General features: G+C 48.8%; 7 protein-coding genes across 7 annotated transcripts; all 7 read left to right on the top strand.

Moving 5' to 3' along the window:
* Positions 1-1,233: 1,233 nt before the first annotated feature.
* Positions 1,234-2,428, top strand: N7455_003378 (fatty acid alpha-hydroxylase; the record flags this gene model as incomplete). The annotated part of the gene is made up of 2 exons (XM_040962207.2): positions 1,234-2,222; positions 2,275-2,428. The coding sequence occupies 2 exons, from the start codon at positions 1,234-1,236 to the stop codon at positions 2,426-2,428; spliced, it is 1,143 nt and encodes a 380-aa protein (XP_040807345.2).
* Positions 2,429-3,399: 971 nt separating this feature from the next.
* N7455_003377 (putative RNA splicing factor (Pad-1)) lies at positions 3,400-5,223 on the top strand (the record flags this gene model as incomplete). Its single annotated transcript, XM_040962212.2, has 4 exons — positions 3,400-4,022; positions 4,074-4,382; positions 4,433-4,912; positions 4,965-5,223. The coding sequence occupies 4 exons, from the start codon at positions 3,400-3,402 to the stop codon at positions 5,221-5,223; spliced, it is 1,671 nt and encodes a 556-aa protein (XP_040807343.1).
* An 812-nt stretch (positions 5,224-6,035) lies between these two features.
* ptcA (type 2C protein phosphatase PTC6) lies at positions 6,036-7,688 on the top strand (the record flags this gene model as incomplete). Its single annotated transcript, XM_040962202.2, has 1 exon — positions 6,036-7,688. The coding sequence occupies one exon, from the start codon at positions 6,036-6,038 to the stop codon at positions 7,686-7,688; it is 1,653 nt and encodes a 550-aa protein (XP_040807347.2).
* A 629-nt stretch (positions 7,689-8,317) lies between these two features.
* Positions 8,318-9,649, top strand: N7455_003375 (CDP-diacylglycerol--inositol 3-phosphatidyltransferase; the record flags this gene model as incomplete). The annotated part of the gene is made up of 3 exons (XM_040962211.2): positions 8,318-8,504; positions 8,567-8,943; positions 9,008-9,649. The coding sequence occupies 3 exons, from the start codon at positions 8,318-8,320 to the stop codon at positions 9,374-9,376; spliced, it is 933 nt and encodes a 310-aa protein (XP_040807349.1). The 3' UTR covers positions 9,377-9,649.
* Positions 9,650-11,199: 1,550 nt separating this feature from the next.
* On the top strand, positions 11,200-12,107 carry N7455_003374 (uncharacterized protein; the record flags this gene model as incomplete). The annotated part of the gene is made up of 2 exons (XM_040962205.2): positions 11,200-11,516; positions 11,576-12,107. 2 exons carry the CDS (start codon positions 11,200-11,202, stop codon positions 12,105-12,107), a joined length of 849 nt encoding a protein of 282 aa, XP_040807354.2.
* Positions 12,108-13,268: 1,161 nt separating this feature from the next.
* On the top strand, positions 13,269-13,733 carry N7455_003373 (uncharacterized protein; the record flags this gene model as incomplete). The annotated part of the gene is made up of 2 exons (XM_065604471.1): positions 13,269-13,645; positions 13,706-13,733. The coding sequence occupies 2 exons, from the start codon at positions 13,269-13,271 to the stop codon at positions 13,731-13,733; spliced, it is 405 nt and encodes a 134-aa protein (XP_065462962.1).
* A 1,136-nt stretch (positions 13,734-14,869) lies between these two features.
* On the top strand, positions 14,870-17,273 carry N7455_003372 (J domain-containing protein; the record flags this gene model as incomplete). The annotated part of the gene is made up of 6 exons (XM_040962636.2): positions 14,870-14,899; positions 14,955-15,039; positions 15,105-15,331; positions 15,408-16,065; positions 16,123-17,061; positions 17,125-17,273. 6 exons carry the CDS (start codon positions 14,870-14,872, stop codon positions 17,271-17,273), a joined length of 2,088 nt encoding a protein of 695 aa, XP_040806921.1.
* Between the last annotated feature and the right edge of the window lie 151 nt (positions 17,274-17,424).

The following is a 17,424-nucleotide window of genomic DNA, read 5'->3' as shown; positions in this document are numbered from 1 at the left end:
TTTGTCCCTTTTGTCAAGCAAGATCTCTTGCACCAAGATGGGCTTTTATATAGTGTTTGCCACTACTGCTGTCACCTTCCCTTTTTTTTGGCCTCCTTTTAGTGGTTTTGGCCTATTTTTAGCTCTTACAGACCTATATTAGGCAGCATCTTGGTGGCGAATGGTCTTTCTCTTCAGCAACCTAAGACCATATCTTCCTAGTTAATCTCTTCATATATATAAATGGCTCTAGGTATATCAATATCCTTGAGGTCTCTAGAAGATAACCATATTCAGAACCATTGAAATTGTATGCCATGCTTGTAGGCACTCCCCTGTTAGTTACACTCAAATTCAATGCTTGGTCCAGGAAACACTAGTTTGTTAGGAGAAAGGAGACGGGCCTTTCATACATCTCATTAATGGGTGTTATCAAACTTCCACTTCAGCACAAATACGGAGGTAGTTACATACTCCAATCTTTTGTCTTTTTTAATTGAATCTCAACACCTAAAACGACCCCACTCCAATCACTGGTTTTTGACTAGGCTTTTTGAAATTTGATTACGTCTTGCTATCCTTGATTGCATGGCATAACTTGATTTGACAAACAATGCTGTCCATTTTAATGATTCTGGCTTTGTGTCTTCTAATCTTCTTTGCACGTCGCAACAACACAAACTCCTGCTCTTTATAACCCCTATCTTGCTAATCTGCTGCCTAGAGCACTCGGTCAACCTTAGCATGAAAACAGCATGAAAACGCAAGCTTAACAGGGCACTGGGGGATTACTACGGAGTAGAAGGCAAATAATAAGCTTAGCAGCTGAGCTAAGCCTGGACCGCGATTTCTCCCCAATTTCCAGCGCCTCATCAATGCGGCTAATATATAAAAGCCCCACCGAGAGCAAATCCATCAAATATGGAGAGTTATGTACATAACTAACATCCATAAGCTAGTACCTTGCAGTATCAAAATTAAAGAATGAGTTACATAGGCTATCAATCCAAATACGATGTGGATCCTGTTTAAACTTGTGGCCTGATCCAATTGTAAGTCGAGGATTCGAAATTTTCCAAGGCTCCGGGAGCGGGCGGATCCCTGGTTCTCGTTTTTTTGGTGTCACGCCACGCCTCCCCTGATTAATTCTTATTATTGCCGCTTCGCCTCCCGGATTTTCATCTCCCATCCTATCTTATTTTCCCTATTCTCCCTATTTTCCCTACTCTGCTTCTCCATCACCTTTCCGCCAACATGCCCGGGAGAGTTCTGCCGACGTTTACCTCCGCCGAAGTCCAATCTCACAACAACGCCAAGTCATGCTACATCACCTTGGGGTCTAACGTTTACGATGTCACCGATTTCGTCGACGCGCACCCCGGTGGTGGTGATCTGATCCTAGAGTATGCCGGCCAGGATGCGACAGATATTCTGAAGGATGAGATCTCCCACGAACACACCGATGCAGCCTATGAAATCTTGGACGAGTACCACATTGGATTTGTCTCCAATGCCTCTACGCTTGGCAAAACTACGTCAACAACAACTGTCACCGAGACAGTGACAGTGACTGAAACCGAATCTGGTCCCGTTTACACAACCACTGGAATGTCGCGGGAGGAGGATTTGTCGATGGACACCGACTATAGCCAGGACTATAAAACCCACAAGTTCCTGGACTTGAACAAGCCACTTCTGATGCAGCTGTGGAACAGCAACTTCTCCAAAGAGTTCTACTTGGAGCAGATTCATCGGCCCCGTCACTACCGGGGAGGGGAGTCCGCTCCTTTGTTCGGCAACTTCCTGGAGCCTCTCAGCAAGACCGCGTGGTATGTCGTGCCAAGTATCTGGTTGCCATGTGTTGCCTACGGAATTACTGTGGGAGCTACCGGTCTGGGTAGCTCCACTGCTGCTGCCTCCTACTTCACTGGCGGCGTGTGTCTCTGGACTCTCATCGAGTATTTGATGCACCGATTCCTCTTCCACATTGACCACTGGCTTCCGGACAACCGTGTCGGTCTTACTCTGCACTTCCTGCTTCATGGTATCCACCACTATCTCCCGATGGATAAGTATCGTCTTGTTATGCCACCGACACTGTTCGTGCTTCTGGCTGCTCCTTTCTGGAAGCTGGCACACGCAGTCTTCTATTACAACTGGTACGCGGCCGCGTCGGTATTCTGTGGCGGCGTCTTTGGGTATATCTGCTATGATCTCACCCATTACTTCCTGCACCACCGCAGGTAAGTTGAACATTATCACTGATACAATGAATCCATGCTAACATCGATCTAGTCTCCCTTCGTACTACCAGGAGCTCAAGAAGTACCACCTCCAACACCATTTCGCCGATTTCGAGAATGGCTTTGGCGTGACTAGTCGATTCTGGGATCGAGTCTTCGGCACCGAATTGGTGGCCGCAACCCCAAAGGGCGTGAAGGCTCAGTGAGCACAATGAATCCAAGCATTAATACAGGGCTGTTACTAGTCCTCAAGTCACGATTTAACGCCGAGTACGATCGAGTCACTACTCTTCAGTACTCTCCGAGTACATTGGCTACTGTGGAGTTTCCGGTTGGTCTCAGGGGTCTACTTCTTGTACAGTAGACCTCGTCATGTCATCTCTTGTCATGGTGCTAGATGCAAGGCGGAGTTGATTCCCTTTTTTTTTTTAACAAGCATCACTTATCAGTGTATATGACCGTTAATCATAATGCAAGAAAATAATATCTATATCTTCATTCTATCTATTGCCTGCTAGACAGTCGTTTCCACAGTTACCTAGGTGAACTTTTGCCTACTCATTCTAGGCATAAATAAGTGGGCATTTGTCACCATTATAGATTTCCCAGGACAGGTGATCTGAAAGAAAAAGCAACTAGGGTGTCGGACAGACAAGGGGGACGGGCCAGACGAAAGAAAAGCGAGATTCTCTCAAAATTGGTATGTTCTTCTATGTAAGTAACTCTAGAAGTATACCTAGATCTACCCAATATTAAGGTTGGAAGTTCAAGTTCAGTAGTGGCCCTGCGGAGTTTTTGCCTGAGGCAAACTCAGGATACTCAAGGCGACAAGAAAATCTCCTCGCGGTCGGCGGTCGGCGTATTATTTTTCCGCTCCCTCACCGCCTCGACCCTCCGGGCTTCCAACCAAATTATTTATATTATGCCATCACTCAAGTGCCTACCTAGGTAAATATCTCGCTCGAAACCCTGTCGCGCGTGTGGTGTGACTTGAACGAAAGAAATATCCGGAAACGCGCGTTGGAAACCAACGGAAGATTCCGTGATCCATCCCACTCATAAGGGTTCGAAAACCAACTCTGCGTCCCCTGCCGCCATCTGACCCCTACAAAGTGACAATATCCCTACCCCGATCAATACTTCTCTACCCCCGATCAACGACAGGCTACCTCCCGAAATGTCTGGACTTGATGTAGAGGCTCTCCTTGAGTCTACTGCGGCTGCCCCCGCCGAGGCCCCAACCACATCTGAAGGACGTGACGACCACTCCCGCGCGGACCCCAGCGAGCGCCGTGATCGTTCCCGCGACAGACGCCGTCGCCGCGACCACAGCCGTGACCGCCGCCCTGATAAAGACCTTGAGGGCGATGAAGTCATGAAAAGCGACACTGCTAGTGCTAACGGAAGCCTTAGAAGCCGAAAGAGGAGCAAGAGTCGCGAATCTGAGCGACGCCGTCCTCGCCGTGACCGTGACGACTACCGCCACAGCGGTGACTTCTATCGTGGTGGAGGTCGCGCTCGTTCCCGCTCCCGTTCTCCCTATGATGATCGCCACTACCGGCCCAATCGCCGCCAGCGTGAGGAAGAAAGACGCCCCCGCCGTGATGTTGACGCCCGCCGTGGATCTCTCAGCCGCAAGTCTCCCGAGCTTAATGAGGATGAACGTGACAGGCGCACTATCTTTGTGCAGCAACTTGCTGCTCGTCTGAGAATCAAGGATCTGATTGCCTTCTTTGAAAAGGCTGGCCCCGTTAAGGATGCTCAAATCGTCAAGGATCGTGTTAGCGGACGCTCCAAAGGGTATGTTTTCATGTGATCTCTTTACACAAGCACTTGCTAATATCTTTATAGTGTCGGTTATGTCGAATTTAAAAGCGAGGAGTCTGTTTCCACCGCCCTCCGACTCACCGGCCAGGTGCTTCTAGGAATTCCCATCATTGCGCAACTGACTGAAGCGGAGAAGAACCGCCAAGCTCGCAACCCCGAGGCTACTGCAGGCAATCAACACACCGCACCATTCCACCGGCTCTATGTTGGTAACGTCCATTTCAGCATTACCGAAGACGATCTCACCAATGTTTTCGAACCATTCGGCGAGCTCGAGTTTGTTCAGTTGCAAAAGGATGAAACCGGTAGAAGCAAAGGTTATGCCTTCGTCCAGTACGTTTCCCCTCCATATTCTTAGCACTTTCACCAACTAACTTGTCTAGATTCGCCAATCCTGAACAAGCTCGGGACGCTTTGGAAAAGATGAACGGATTTGAACTTGCTGGACGAGCTATTCGGGTTGGTCTCGGCAATGATAAGTTCACCCCCGATGCGCACGCCAATCGCCCCTCCGGTGCTGCATCTACAAACCAATCAAACTTCCAGGGTTCTTCGTTCTCCGGCCAGGGAGGTCGTGGCGTTCAAGCCGGAGGTTCCAATAACTTTGACCGTGCTGGTGGCAGGGAAACCGAAAAGGGTGCCGGTGCTAGTGCACTTGACGACACGGATGTTGCTGGTGTGAACTTCAACAACTACTCTAGGGATGCATTGATGAGGAAGCTTGCACGAACTGATGACCCCCAGCCTTCTGTCGACGATCGTCAGAAGTTCCTCCGACCCAAGACCGAGATTAAGCCGCTTCCCATCAATGTCAACATGGCTAGTCGGTGTGTATTGCTTCGCAATATGTTCGACCCCGCCGAGTAAGTTTTTGTGAACTTCATCATGAGAGAATGAACGCTAACTCGTTTACAGAGAGACCGGTGAAGCCTGGGTCAAAGAACTTGAGGAGGACGTCCGCTCGGAGTGTGAGGAGAAATACGGGCACGTTGTTCACATTTCACTAGATGCCAGTTCCCAGGGAGATATCTACCTGAAGTTCGATCGTGTCCAAGGTGGCGAGAATGCCATCAAGGGCCTCAATGGCCGATACTTTGGCGGAAAGCAGATCACCGCCCAACCCGTCGTGGACGCCGTTTACAGCAGTCTCTTCTCCCGGACTAAGGCTATCTAGATGCTCATCCCCGAGTACATCCGTTTTTCTTCGAACGAAATCTAACCTGGCACACTCTCTGAAGGCAGATCCCCCTAACGTCTTGCTTGGACTTAATGGACGGCTCTGCTACCCGGTAGGTGCCACTCTTTCAGCGTTGTTTTTGTTTTTTCTTGTTCGGCCACTCCCGTGTGCCATTTATCTCTTCTCTCGTCCATTTCTGTGGACGTCAGAAGTGGGCCTTGCTACCGATATTATCCGTTTTTATGAGCGTGATTTAGCATCTTGTTGCCCTTTTTAGTCTCTAATTGAGCTATGTCAAATATGGAATACTTCGCTTTGCTTGTAGTTCACGTAGTCCCAGTGGAGCCCAAGGAGAGAGATATCCACTTCTTAGTATGCATACTCTCACCCACTCTCACATTAGTTATAAAAGATCTTCACAGGAATCATGTAAGTAAAGTATCATGACCTGTGCATAACAGGCGTATATAGTTTCAATTATATTGGTAAATAGATGCTCCCTTATTAGTACATGATGTACGGAGTAGTTATACATACCTACATGTATACCCTTGAAGTGGAACCCACACCGTAAAGAGCTAATCCCACGGAAAGAATGTGCCGGTCCGAGTCTTCTTATCTGCCGACGCTCGGACCATATGTGTTCTCCCCACGCCCAGTCCCTTCAACCCTCTTTTCCTCCCTGCTATTTTCTTTATAATTCGATGGGCCAATGACTCTCCTTTCAGCGAGGCGAGTAACAGGCCGGGTCTGGACCTCGGCCGACTGTTACAGTATGTGCGACGAGAGTTACTTGCTTATCTGCGGCCATGAATATCCTTAAAAGCACCTGGCTAACCTTGGATCACAACCCAGGCTTCGCTCTCCTTCGTCGAGCGCGATGCTACAGTACCGAGTCTGTGCCGCCCGGTCATTCTACAGTTAGGAAGCGACCACAGTTCCGTGATTACTTTGTCACCCACCTGCCGTCATCTTCGCTTCATCCGGACCCCCGTGGACCGTCCTCGCCATTCCACAAACTTCCTCGCTCCGCCTCTATACCTCACACCGGAGATACCCCACAATCCCCAGCTGCCTTCCAAGCTTTAATAGACCGTGACACAACAGTCGTCCGAATTCCACTCCGCAATGCGAAGCACCATTTCGGCGCCGTCACCTCCCGCGGAACCCGCCCCTCGAATGAAGACACGTACCAAGCCGGCGTCATCGACATCCCCGCCTTTGCGAAGCGAGCTCCAACCTCGCTAACGATTAGACGATCTAATAAAAACGATCCTTTGGCCTACCCCCGGGAGTCACGCGGTGCGGAAACAGCTAGCGGGGACCCACAAGTCTTCTATTTCGGTGTCTTTGATGGCCATGGCGGATCCGAGTGTAGTTCGTTCCTGAGGGATTATTTGCACGAGTATATCCAAAACGCGGCATTTGATATCGAACTTCGGTCCAGCCTACGACCTGGTGCCGAAGTGCCACCCGCCACTAGCGAACTACCTGTGCTGCAAGAAGGTGACCGACGCAGAATCGGAGACCTAGAGAAATACCTTGTGCAGACCTGGAGACGGGTAGTTGGTGGCTACTTCAAAAGATTCAAGCCGCCGCATTTCGGCTACAATGGCACCGAGACCACCGACCCGAGTATTGAGAACCACATCTCCATCGAGGAAGTCGTGGAATACGCATTCCTGCGTGCAGATCTAGACTTTGTCAACGCTCAAGCAGCTAAACGAGACGATGATCTAGTCCGAGCCGAGAGACCTCTGAACGAAGATGAAATCTTTCATAGGCCCAGCATGACCCGATCTCCCCAGATCGGCGGAAGCGCCCGGTTCAAGGGTGGTAGCACCGGAAGTGTCGCGATGATCTCGACCCCGACGCCAACTCCCTTCTGGCACCCCATTGCTCCATCAAGTCTCCTAGTTGCCCATGTCGGCGACACCCGCATGCTCCTCTGCTCAACCGAAACTGGCCAAGCCATCCCCATCACATCAAACCACCACCCCTCCTCTCCGATCGAGGCAACCCGACTCCGACGGTACGCCACAAGCTTTGTTACAGACTCCTTCGGCGAAGAACGCATGAGCGGGTTAGCCAACACGCGCGCTTTTGGCGATGTCCAGTCCAAGCGCATCGGAGTCTCTGCTGAGCCTGAACTTAAGCGCATAGAGCTTGGCCCGGCCGAGTTCTCGTTCTTGGTTCTAGTATCTGATGGCATCAGCGGGACGCTGCTTGACCAGGAGATTGTTGACATCGTCAAGGAATCCAAGACGCCGGAGCAGGGGGCGCGTGATGTGGTCAACTTTTCGACTGAGGTCACTAAGGAAGGTGACAATGCTACTTGTCTTGTTGTTCGCCTTGGTGGGTGGGAGCGTCGTCTCGAGGGCGGCGTCGGTAGTATGGGTACTAGGGAGTCTCGCGAGTGGCGTCAACAGGATGCCACTGATCCGCGCAGGTCACGGACGTGAATGGGTTTCTTCCAAGGTTGTACTCCATATATTTTGGGGGTTATGTTCTGTACATATTCTTTTTTTTATGCCTCTGGGCTAGCCTTATATAATTCAAATGTCTATAAAAGCACATTATACATGATTATAATAGGTCACACCGAGATATAATTTGAAATTTTCAACTTACAACATACATGTTTCAAATCCCAGTTTTTTTATGTTTCAAAATATCACGATCCTCTCCAGGTGGACCGCGTGGGGAAAGCTCAATCCAAGGTTCCGAGTAACCCGCAAGGACATTCCACAATTTCCTTTCTTCTTTCATCCCTTCTTTTTTTTTCCATCTTCTTTCTTTTAATTTTATCTCAACCTTGGAAGTCCTTGGAAGTTTCAAGTGCGTGTCAACAAAGCACGCTTATCTCCCCTTATCGTTGAAATTTCTCCTTGCGAAGTTCCCACCCTGGACGCCTCCTATCCTTATCCTGAGGGAATTCGCTTTATTCTTATCTCGCTAACACGGTGTGTTTTCCCTCTCTACATCTGCATTACAACCCGAACCTGACACCACCTAGACCAACTATCCGGTATCCATACGTCCCCGACCTACAAGAAAAACAGTTCGCTAGTCACATCCCTTTCACATCACAATGAGCGCAAGGACACGACGACAAAAGGCTTCCCTTGCCGCTGAGGAGAGCGAAGATTCACCTAGCAATGGCTCCGTGTCGACACCTTCAAAGCGCGCCTCCTCCAAGAAGAGGGCCAGATCAGCCGCACGGGAAGAGAGCAAGGAGAGCAAGGAAAACATATTCCTTTTCACTCCGAATCTTATCGGTAGGCTGCCCCGCTGATGTGGCTTTAAGCTTCAAGTTGCCATATGGTTAACACGTTCTTAGGATATTCCCGGGTCTTTTTGACCTTCGCCTCCCTATATTACATGCCCCTCCACCCCCGGACCTGCTCCTTCCTCTACACGGTGTCCTGTCTGCTGGACGGTCTGGACGGTTATGCAGCACGATACTTCAACCAATCCACCACCTTCGGTGCTGTGCTGGACATGGTGACCGACCGCTGCACTACCGCATGTCTCCTAGTCTTCCTGAGCTCCGCCTGGCCCCGATGGGCTATCCTCTTCCAGGGTCTCATCAGCTTGGACATGGCTAGTCACTACATGCACATGTACGCTACTCTAAGCATGGGCGGATCCAGCCAGAGCCATAAGAAGGTTGATCCTAGCCGTAGCTGGATTATGTACCAGTACTACACCAGCAAGGTAAGATACCGTCGCAGCGAATTGATTGTGCGCGTCCACAAGCTTATCCGCAATATTTTATTAGGTCGTTCTGTTCATCTGCTGTACTGCCAATGAAGCCTTCTTCATCGGCCTTTACCTCCTGTCTTTCTCCTCGCCAACCCTATCCCCCTCGCTCCTGCAGCCCGTCTCCGATTCCCAGCTGTCCTCCGCCCAGCCCGGAAACCCCGCCCATCCCGAGCCAGCCAGCCTCTTTGCCAGTCCCTGGAGCGCCGGTGCCCTCGAGATGGCGCGTGCGAACAAACTCGAGAGCACCTGGCCGTGGATCATCACCGGCATCTCGTTCCCCATCATGGCCTTCAAGCAGTTCGTCAACATTGTCCAGATGGTGAATGCCAGCAAATGGCTTGCTGAGGGCGATCTCGCTGCCCGCCGAGCCAACCGCAAGAAGTAAAGGACTGGAAATACGTCAAAGTTAGACGGTAGCTAGTCAAATCTTCCGGTTCCTTCTTCCTTGTTATGCATGTCTTTGGAGCTACGGTCTGTGTTTTCAGGGATGTGCAAGTAGACAGCGCTAGGAGCTGTCCCTTCCTCCCTAGGGGAATGGTTGGACTGGTAGTTGGTTCCTACTCATAAGCGTCTTGGACAGGAATGATGGCTTTTGGTAGCCAGGCATGGTCCGGATTCTGGGACCCTGTACAGTACACGCGGGTTGTGTTTTTCTTTTTTTCTTTGGCCATTTGTTCTCTCTTGCCCTTCTCCTCGCTTTTCTTCCTTTCTCTTTACCCTTTTCTTCTCGCTTTTCGGGCTCTGTGTCTTCGGGCCTGATTCTTCAATCTTGTCTCCTCTTTCCTCATTGCCTCTATCGGCCTTTCATCATTGTTACGCCGTCTTATACATCATTTAATGCATTGCTCTTGTATCTGACTGTAACTATGACTGGGTGGAAAACCTGGTCAATTATAGCCGTGGAATCTTGCTTCCAATACTTGATATTGTTTGTTTCTTGTTGGCCTTTACCTATCAGAGACTTGTCCCTTTGATTTCAGCTATTGGGCCTTGTCAAGTTCTTATTTTTGGTCTAAGGACCTCCTCTCACATAGTATATAGGCAAAGGGTTGCTTGCCATCACCTGCAGGCAGTAATGACACGATTCAGATTCTTATACCGATTCCTAAATTAGGTTAATAGGCCGACATAACAACCTCCTTTATTTCATCCTAATGCTATAGCTTTATCTTTGGCATAATAATATCCCAGTCGATCGCTTCACGGCCACCTTCTGGCAAATAATTCGAGAGCGTGTGGTAGGTGGCGATTAATGATATTTGTACTCCGTATCAAATAAGTATTTTTTCCATTATATATCAACAACAGATTCCCCCAGTTATGAGTCTATGACTGTCACTTCATCTAAACTACAACTATATTTTCAAGTCGTCAAGCAATACAATGACTTCCTGGTTTCACGACGTCTCACGCTGTATCTGTGACACCTGACAAACTCGGCGAATCCTAATGCTGGTCAAGGGCGAGCGATGGGATGAGTCTACACTCATACTGGTTCATTCGCTAGAGTTGTCCGAGTCAAGACTCAATATGCTGTTTTCTTTTTCTTTCTATCATCATCTAAACTTCTTAGTTAAGGCCGGTAGATAGTTATATAGCACGTTCTGGGGCTACTCGCCAAATTTTGGCTTAGCTTAACCTTACTATATTCTAAATATATTATGGGATCACTAAAGATCTTATGTTCATAGAACAGATCAATAATCATTTTCTGAAATTTTGAGGTGTTCATTTCTGGAATATCCTATAAGATAGCCTGGCTGTGTAGTTATATATTGTTTCTTGTGCTTATTCCACCATCGGTGACTATAGATTACGAAATCCGAACTGCATTAATTACCATTAGAACGAGCGTTATATAAACAAGATGACGAGAATTCTAGATTTGTGCATTTCAAAAATCACGAGCTGACGATCTCTACATCGGGTTCGTACTCGTATTAATGCCGCCATTGAGCGCTGATAAAGTTGGAAACGAGGATAAAGCCCCTCTCAGCAGGTACTCTATACCCAGTATTTTAACTATATCCCCGGTTTATGCACATTAATCGGATCTCGCGGGAAATTCTTGATGGTTGATCCTCGCCACAATGCAGGTACTTATAACCCTACATTTCCCCACCGTAAAACCTGAGTAGGTAGTGCTATTTCCGGACAACCATATTGATCTTCGTTTCCGATATCGATACTCAATATTCAATACTCAATATGGGAGACCACGCCGAGTACATAACGAGGCACGTCGACACAGACCTCCGCTTTTGGAGACGCCGGGATGTCGACAACAATGTCCAAGTCAAGCTTGCCAAGGGTAAACCGGAGGATAATCTCAAGGAAATGGAGGTGCTGGCCGAGATGCATCAGGTAAATGTGCAGGATATCCGGGGACAGGAATCATCCTACACACTTGACAAGAACGGATTCGTATACCTGTCACATGAAATGCCAGAGCTTGATAAGGTCTCGGATGACGAACATGTGAAGGATGCGATCATCCGGAAGACTGAAGAGTTAGTTCGCAAAATGTCAGTACTGATCCCAGAATATAAACATGTTTGTCTCGAGAAGCTGAACGATGTCGCAGAACTGGTGCTACTAGGACAGTCACATTTGCAAATCGAGTGCGATGCCTTGCAGAAGATGGATCCTTGCTCGCTAGCAACCGCGCCCCGGCGCACAGTGTGCACTCGGATTTCACAACTAGGGGTGCACTCCACCACCTGAAGACGCTTGTTCCGGACAAGCAGGAGCGCAACCGTCTCCTCGCTAACCGAGTCCTGATTATCAATGTTTGGCGGCCGTTGAAAACTATCCAAAGGGATCCCCTCGCGGTTTGTGACTGGAGCTCCGTTAATATGCAAGACGAGGGTATCGCTACTCGTTTAACGCTGCCAAATGGGTGGAATGAACTCGGGCGATATGCGTTTAGTCCGAGTCAGAGATGGTATTATCTCAGCGGTCAACAACCCAACGAACCTCTCATTTTCACACAATTCGATAGCTCCAAAGTGGATGAAGGAGGGTTCACAGTACCACACAGTGCGTTTGTTGACCCAGAATATAGTGATTCTGCTGCAAGGGAGAGTCTGGAAATCAAAATGTTTGCATTTGTTTAGTACATGTTTGTTCTGTTTGTTTTATTTGTCAACAGAGGAATCAAAGGAGAGCAGGGGACCTTGCAAGTTTCACCTGGGCAAAGTCTTCAAGGGCTATATTTAGTGTCCTCACAGATCAGGCACTCCATTAATTATTAAATCAGAGTCAATAGTCAACCTTGGGAGCATTTCTTTCAGCTTCCCGAATTCCCGGGTTGAAAGAAAAAAAAAATACACTTAAATGACTCAGTTCTTTATTATTATTGCCAGGCTTGAAGGCATCTAAAAATCTTTCTCCACGTTGAACACGTTGCACACGTGCGTTTGTTCGATGCAAGGTGTAAAAATTCAAATATCCCTTGCTACCCAAATTGCCTAAACAGACCGGAGACTGACGAAGGCTCCGGAACCCTGCAGTAGAATATTTGGGGTGCAGTTATAGGGTGCAGTTATAGGGTGCAGTTATAGGGTGATTTAGGGTGATTTAGGGGGTAGTCTAGAGTAGTTTAGGGTAAAATCGGAAAGGGAAAGGTCTTTGTTGCCTGATGCGATCGTCATTCGGTCCGCACGGCACTACGGAGTAGGTATGAAGGAAATCCGGCATCGGCCCTTTTCCAATCACCTCATGACACGGTATGGAGTCTACGGAGTCGTCATTTGATGTTTCAAATTTTTTTTTTTCAAATGTTTTTTGTTTCAATATTTGGCAATTTCTTGCCCTTATGGCTCATAATATCATAATAGTACCTAGGTATTCGTGAGGCTCATTCCTCAGGCGAATCACCTCATTTAAACAAAATAGCATCAAAAGTTTAATAATTACTCATTCTGGGGGGTCCTCAAATGACGCGATGGTCACGAAGGCATTTGACTAAAAAATAAACCAATTGGGAACTAGCGTAGGACCTTGTAGGACCTGGCGCCATTTTTTAAAGCCATAAGGTGATCAAAAAAAAAGGTGATCAAAGATCTTCTCTCGGGATGGTCCCACCGAGAAAGTGGGTCTTGGCCATTTTTCTCCTTTAAGTGACTCACTTGGCAGTTTACTCTACTCCATATAAAGAGTCACCCCTGCTGCATATTGAATTTTTTCTTCTCTCAGTACCTCATCTCGTCCTTTGGAGGTGATGGTCGCTCCCCTCTATATCAAAAGTTCTTTTATTTTGAATTCTACTTCTAAGAATGGGCCAGAGGCATAACAGACGCCGCACTCGTCGTTCAAGCAATCGCAACATACCTTCCACCGTCCTCGCTCAACATCCAACCTCGCCCGTGGAAATCAAATCAACCATTCGGACACCTCAGAACAGCTTCTGTGCGCTTGTGTCTGCCGACAACTCTCCTGACGCATGCATTTCACGTGGATCTCCGGCAGCCACCCTCGCCCCATCATGGCACTATGGGTATACAGCCTGGCAGACCCGTGAACGCCCCTCGCGGCTGGAATCAAATGGGTTGGAAGAAGCACAGTGTCGTCTGTTCGGCGGAGAGCCGGGCGACGATGTGAGCCTCTGTTATCGAATGCTTGAGTACTTCGGTGGACTCGACTACATCAACTCGTGAGTATCAGTCTCGTTCCTGATTTACTTCCAAAACACCAATCCTGACATTGCTTTCAGAACGAGTGGCCATGCCCTTGGAGATTGAATGGCTGAAGTTTCCATCTGGAGACTTAACTGGACGGATTGTTCCGCCATCCTTTTTTTTTTCCCCAGTCAACAAAAAAGACAAAACACCAAAAATGATCTTACGAATTTGCGACGTTTATGAATCCGCATTCGACAAATAAAACAAAAGAAAAAACGCCATCGAAAATAAACCGACAACGTGACGTCCTCCGTCTTCTGTCGCCCACTGCAAATGCGCCCACACCACACTGAAGTGGCAAGAACGCCAGATCACACGGATTATCCCGGGTCCCCGACTTGCAGCAATGAAGATGCCTCTCACGAGGTATTGGATTGGTCCCTCTTGACCCGGCCGTGTGGATTCTGGTCCACTGATTCTATCGCACACATGAGAAAATGAGTCATAGGCATTTTCTGACTGATACTTCCTATGCTTTGTCTGGATTGGTTGAGTTTGCGTCCGACCTTGAGTTGTTGACGCTTGAACTCCTTTTCTGGGCGGACTGGGAAGGTTTTAGTTATCTTTGTTATGAGGGGAGAATTGTGTGCGATGGATCTGTTCTGTCAATACTCCTAAACTGAAAGGAAATGGTATTAAGGCTGCAGCATGTGGTTTCGATTGGATATTCAATCATGACTGTAGCTCTGAAGAGTGTATTTAATTAGTATATATGCAGCCTTGAGCTCATTCACACCAAAAATTATGAACATATTTTGACATCTGAAAAAATCCATAAAAAGCTATCATGAATCATAAGACATGCGAACAATGCACAGTAAACAACAGATGTAATTGTATGTAATTAGCAGACATCAGATGTTTGTGGACCTCAGATCCGTGTCCTTTCACCGCCTGCAGCTCTCAAAGGAAACTGCCACGTATCGAGTACTATTTAAGGCAGGCGGTGAGTGGACCCTGCTTGAGGACACGGTCATCACCAGATCAGGAAGTGCGATATTGACTCCCCCTACATCACTCCTTTGTTTCTTGTGAGCCAGGCTTTTGGGCTCTAAATAGGCTCTTGTTTTATTCCAACAATCCCAACGCGTTCTCTCGACCGTCCAAAGTGGCTTCTGTCAACAGCCCTGTGCAACACGATCTTTAAATTCCGCGGCCAGCGGCCACCGCTGTCTGTACCCTGAACCCGCCGCAGGATGTCGTCAGACTATACCTATGATGAGCAGGTAAGGATGAGACTTGACCCAATAAAGACACAGTAACGCTAACGTTGGCTTCTAGGGCCAATTCTTCCCCTTCTTCATCCTCACTTTGACCGGCCTGGTCACTCTCCCTCTCACCTATAACCTCCTACGACCTAGCAAAGGTGAGCTTTGACAAGATTACACCAGCTGCATCTCATAGGCCCTAACCGCTTTATGTGATCTACAGAGCTTGAGAATACCGCTCCCCGCATCAAATCCGATTTCAAACCTAAAGATGCGGACCTCATCGACGCGCAGAAGCGGAAGCGCCTGCGCAAAGAGCGCCGAATCAAGCGCATTATCACGGTCATCCTCGGATATGCCGTAATGGCATGGATGGTCTACTTGATTGTCGTCACTGCCAGGACAGTGGTGAAGGCATACGACCCTTATGATATTTTGGGTGTCTCGAGAGTGAGTTATCCAGCTCGGCGCGTGCTCGCCCAATATACTCAGAGGATTTTAATTAACCAAATTTCTCGGGAAACAGAGCGCAGATGAGAAGGCTATCTCTAGGCATTACAAGCGCATGTCTTTGATCTACCACCCCGATAAAATTCGCCCCGACCCCGCCAAGAACGAGACTATCGAGATGCTCAACGAGCGTTTCGTGGAGCTCACCAAGGCTTATAAGGCTCTCACTGACGAGGAAGTGCGAAACAACTACCTCCAATTTGGTCACCCCGACGGCAAGCAGAGCTTTAGCATCGGTATTGCCCTTCCCAAGTTCATTGTTATGGATGGCAATGGCAAATACGTTTTGATGGTCTACGGTGCCCTTTTGGGCGTCCTTCTACCTTATATCGTCGGCAAGTGGTGGTATGGATCTCAGCGCTACACAAAGGAGCGGGTTCTTGTTGCCAGCGCCGGAAATATTTTCCGTGAGTACAAGGAAGATATTACCGAGGGTGGAATTATCAGCGCTTTGTCCTCCGGCGAGGAATTTAATGATATGCTCAAGGGTGCTCGGGCCGAGTCTGGCCTGGCTAAGCTCGAGAAGCGGGTGCTGGCAGATGATAACTCGTTCCTTACGGCCAAGGACCGTGAGGCGCTGAAGCAGTTGGATAGCTCCTCTCGTCGGAAGGCTTTGGCTTTGTTATGGGCCTATCTTGGCCGAATTGATCTTGGTGATGCCTCTTTGGATGCTGGTAAGAAAGATTTCCCAACGATTGTTCTGAAACATACCACTGACTGAGCCTGTGCAGAAAAATATGAAGCGGCCCCTGTCGCCCTTGCTCTCACTGAAGCTTTCACTGCTATTTCACTCGCATTTGGTAACCTTGGACCGATCGTCGGTGGCTTCAAAACGTCTCAGAACCTCATTCAGGCTGTGTCCCCGGGCTCATCACCACTGCTGCAACTTCCCAACTTCACCGATGCTATTGTCAAGTCCATAGAGGGCGAAGATTCTAAGGAGCATTTCACCGTTCAGAGATATATGGAACTGCCAGAGGCTCAACGACGCAGCCTTACTGTCGGTGCTGGTCTTCTCTCTGACAAGCAATACACCGATGCCGTCTCAGTTGCCAAGCAACTCCCCATGCTCCAACCCGAGCGGATCTTCTTCAAGGTTATGGGAGAAAAGGTGATCACGCCCAGCAGTCTGGTACAGCTGGTGGTCAAAGCCCGCTTCATCCCACCAGGCAGCACATCTGTGCCGCCAGTGAACCCGATTGACCTGGAAGATATTGACCCCGACGAGGACGACCTGGAAGCCCTGATGGGTCGCAAGCCAGCCAAGAACCGCGCCACCAAGATGGAGGACGGCAAAAAGGTTGAGGCGAAGATTGAAACCATCCAGCCACCTCTGGCTCACGCACCGTACTTGGCGCGCGATCACTCCCCGCGTTGGAACATCTTCCTCGCAGACGGCAAGCAGGGCAAGATGGCCGTGCCACCATTTACATTCACCACATTCGACAAGCCAATCTTCGATGAGGCCGGCAAGCCCACCTTCAACGTCCAGACTCTCAAGATGCAGTTCCAGGCTCCCCCGCAGGTCGGCGACTTCACCTTCATCCTCCACATGATTTGTGACAGCTACCTGGGACTTGACAGCACGGCTCAAATTACCCTCCACATTGACGACCCTGCCAAGGCAGCCGCCGTGGAAGAGGAAGACGACATCAGCGAGCCTGACGAGGGTAAGTCTTTTTCAGCTCCTACCCACTTGGCTACTTGTTTCTTTTACTAACCCACTCTCTTAGACTCAATCGCCGGCCAAATGCAGGCGATCAAGACAGGTCAAGCACCTAAGAAGAAGTCCAAGGATTCCGACGACTCCAGCGAGAGTGATACCGACGGCGACGCAGGCGATACCAGCGACACCGACACAGAGACGGAAGATGAGGATTGATTCCCCCTTTTCATGCATTGATTGATCGATTGTACTCACAGCTTGTGTGATGTGTATGTGTGACACTAGCCTTTGGTCTGAACCCTGGACCTTGGGCCTCGCCCTTGCCATGGGCTTAGGCCTACTGATGTCACTAAGGGCGTTCTGGGAT

This window comes from Penicillium solitum, assembly GCF_028829755.1.
Source record: "Penicillium solitum strain IBT 25940 chromosome Unknown utg000001l_segment0_segment0, whole genome shotgun sequence".
Lineage (NCBI taxonomy): Eukaryota > Fungi > Ascomycota > Eurotiomycetes > Eurotiales > Aspergillaceae > Penicillium > Penicillium solitum.
The sequence above is the reverse complement of the archived record's forward strand: the minus strand, read 5'-3'. Positions and strand labels throughout refer to the sequence as shown.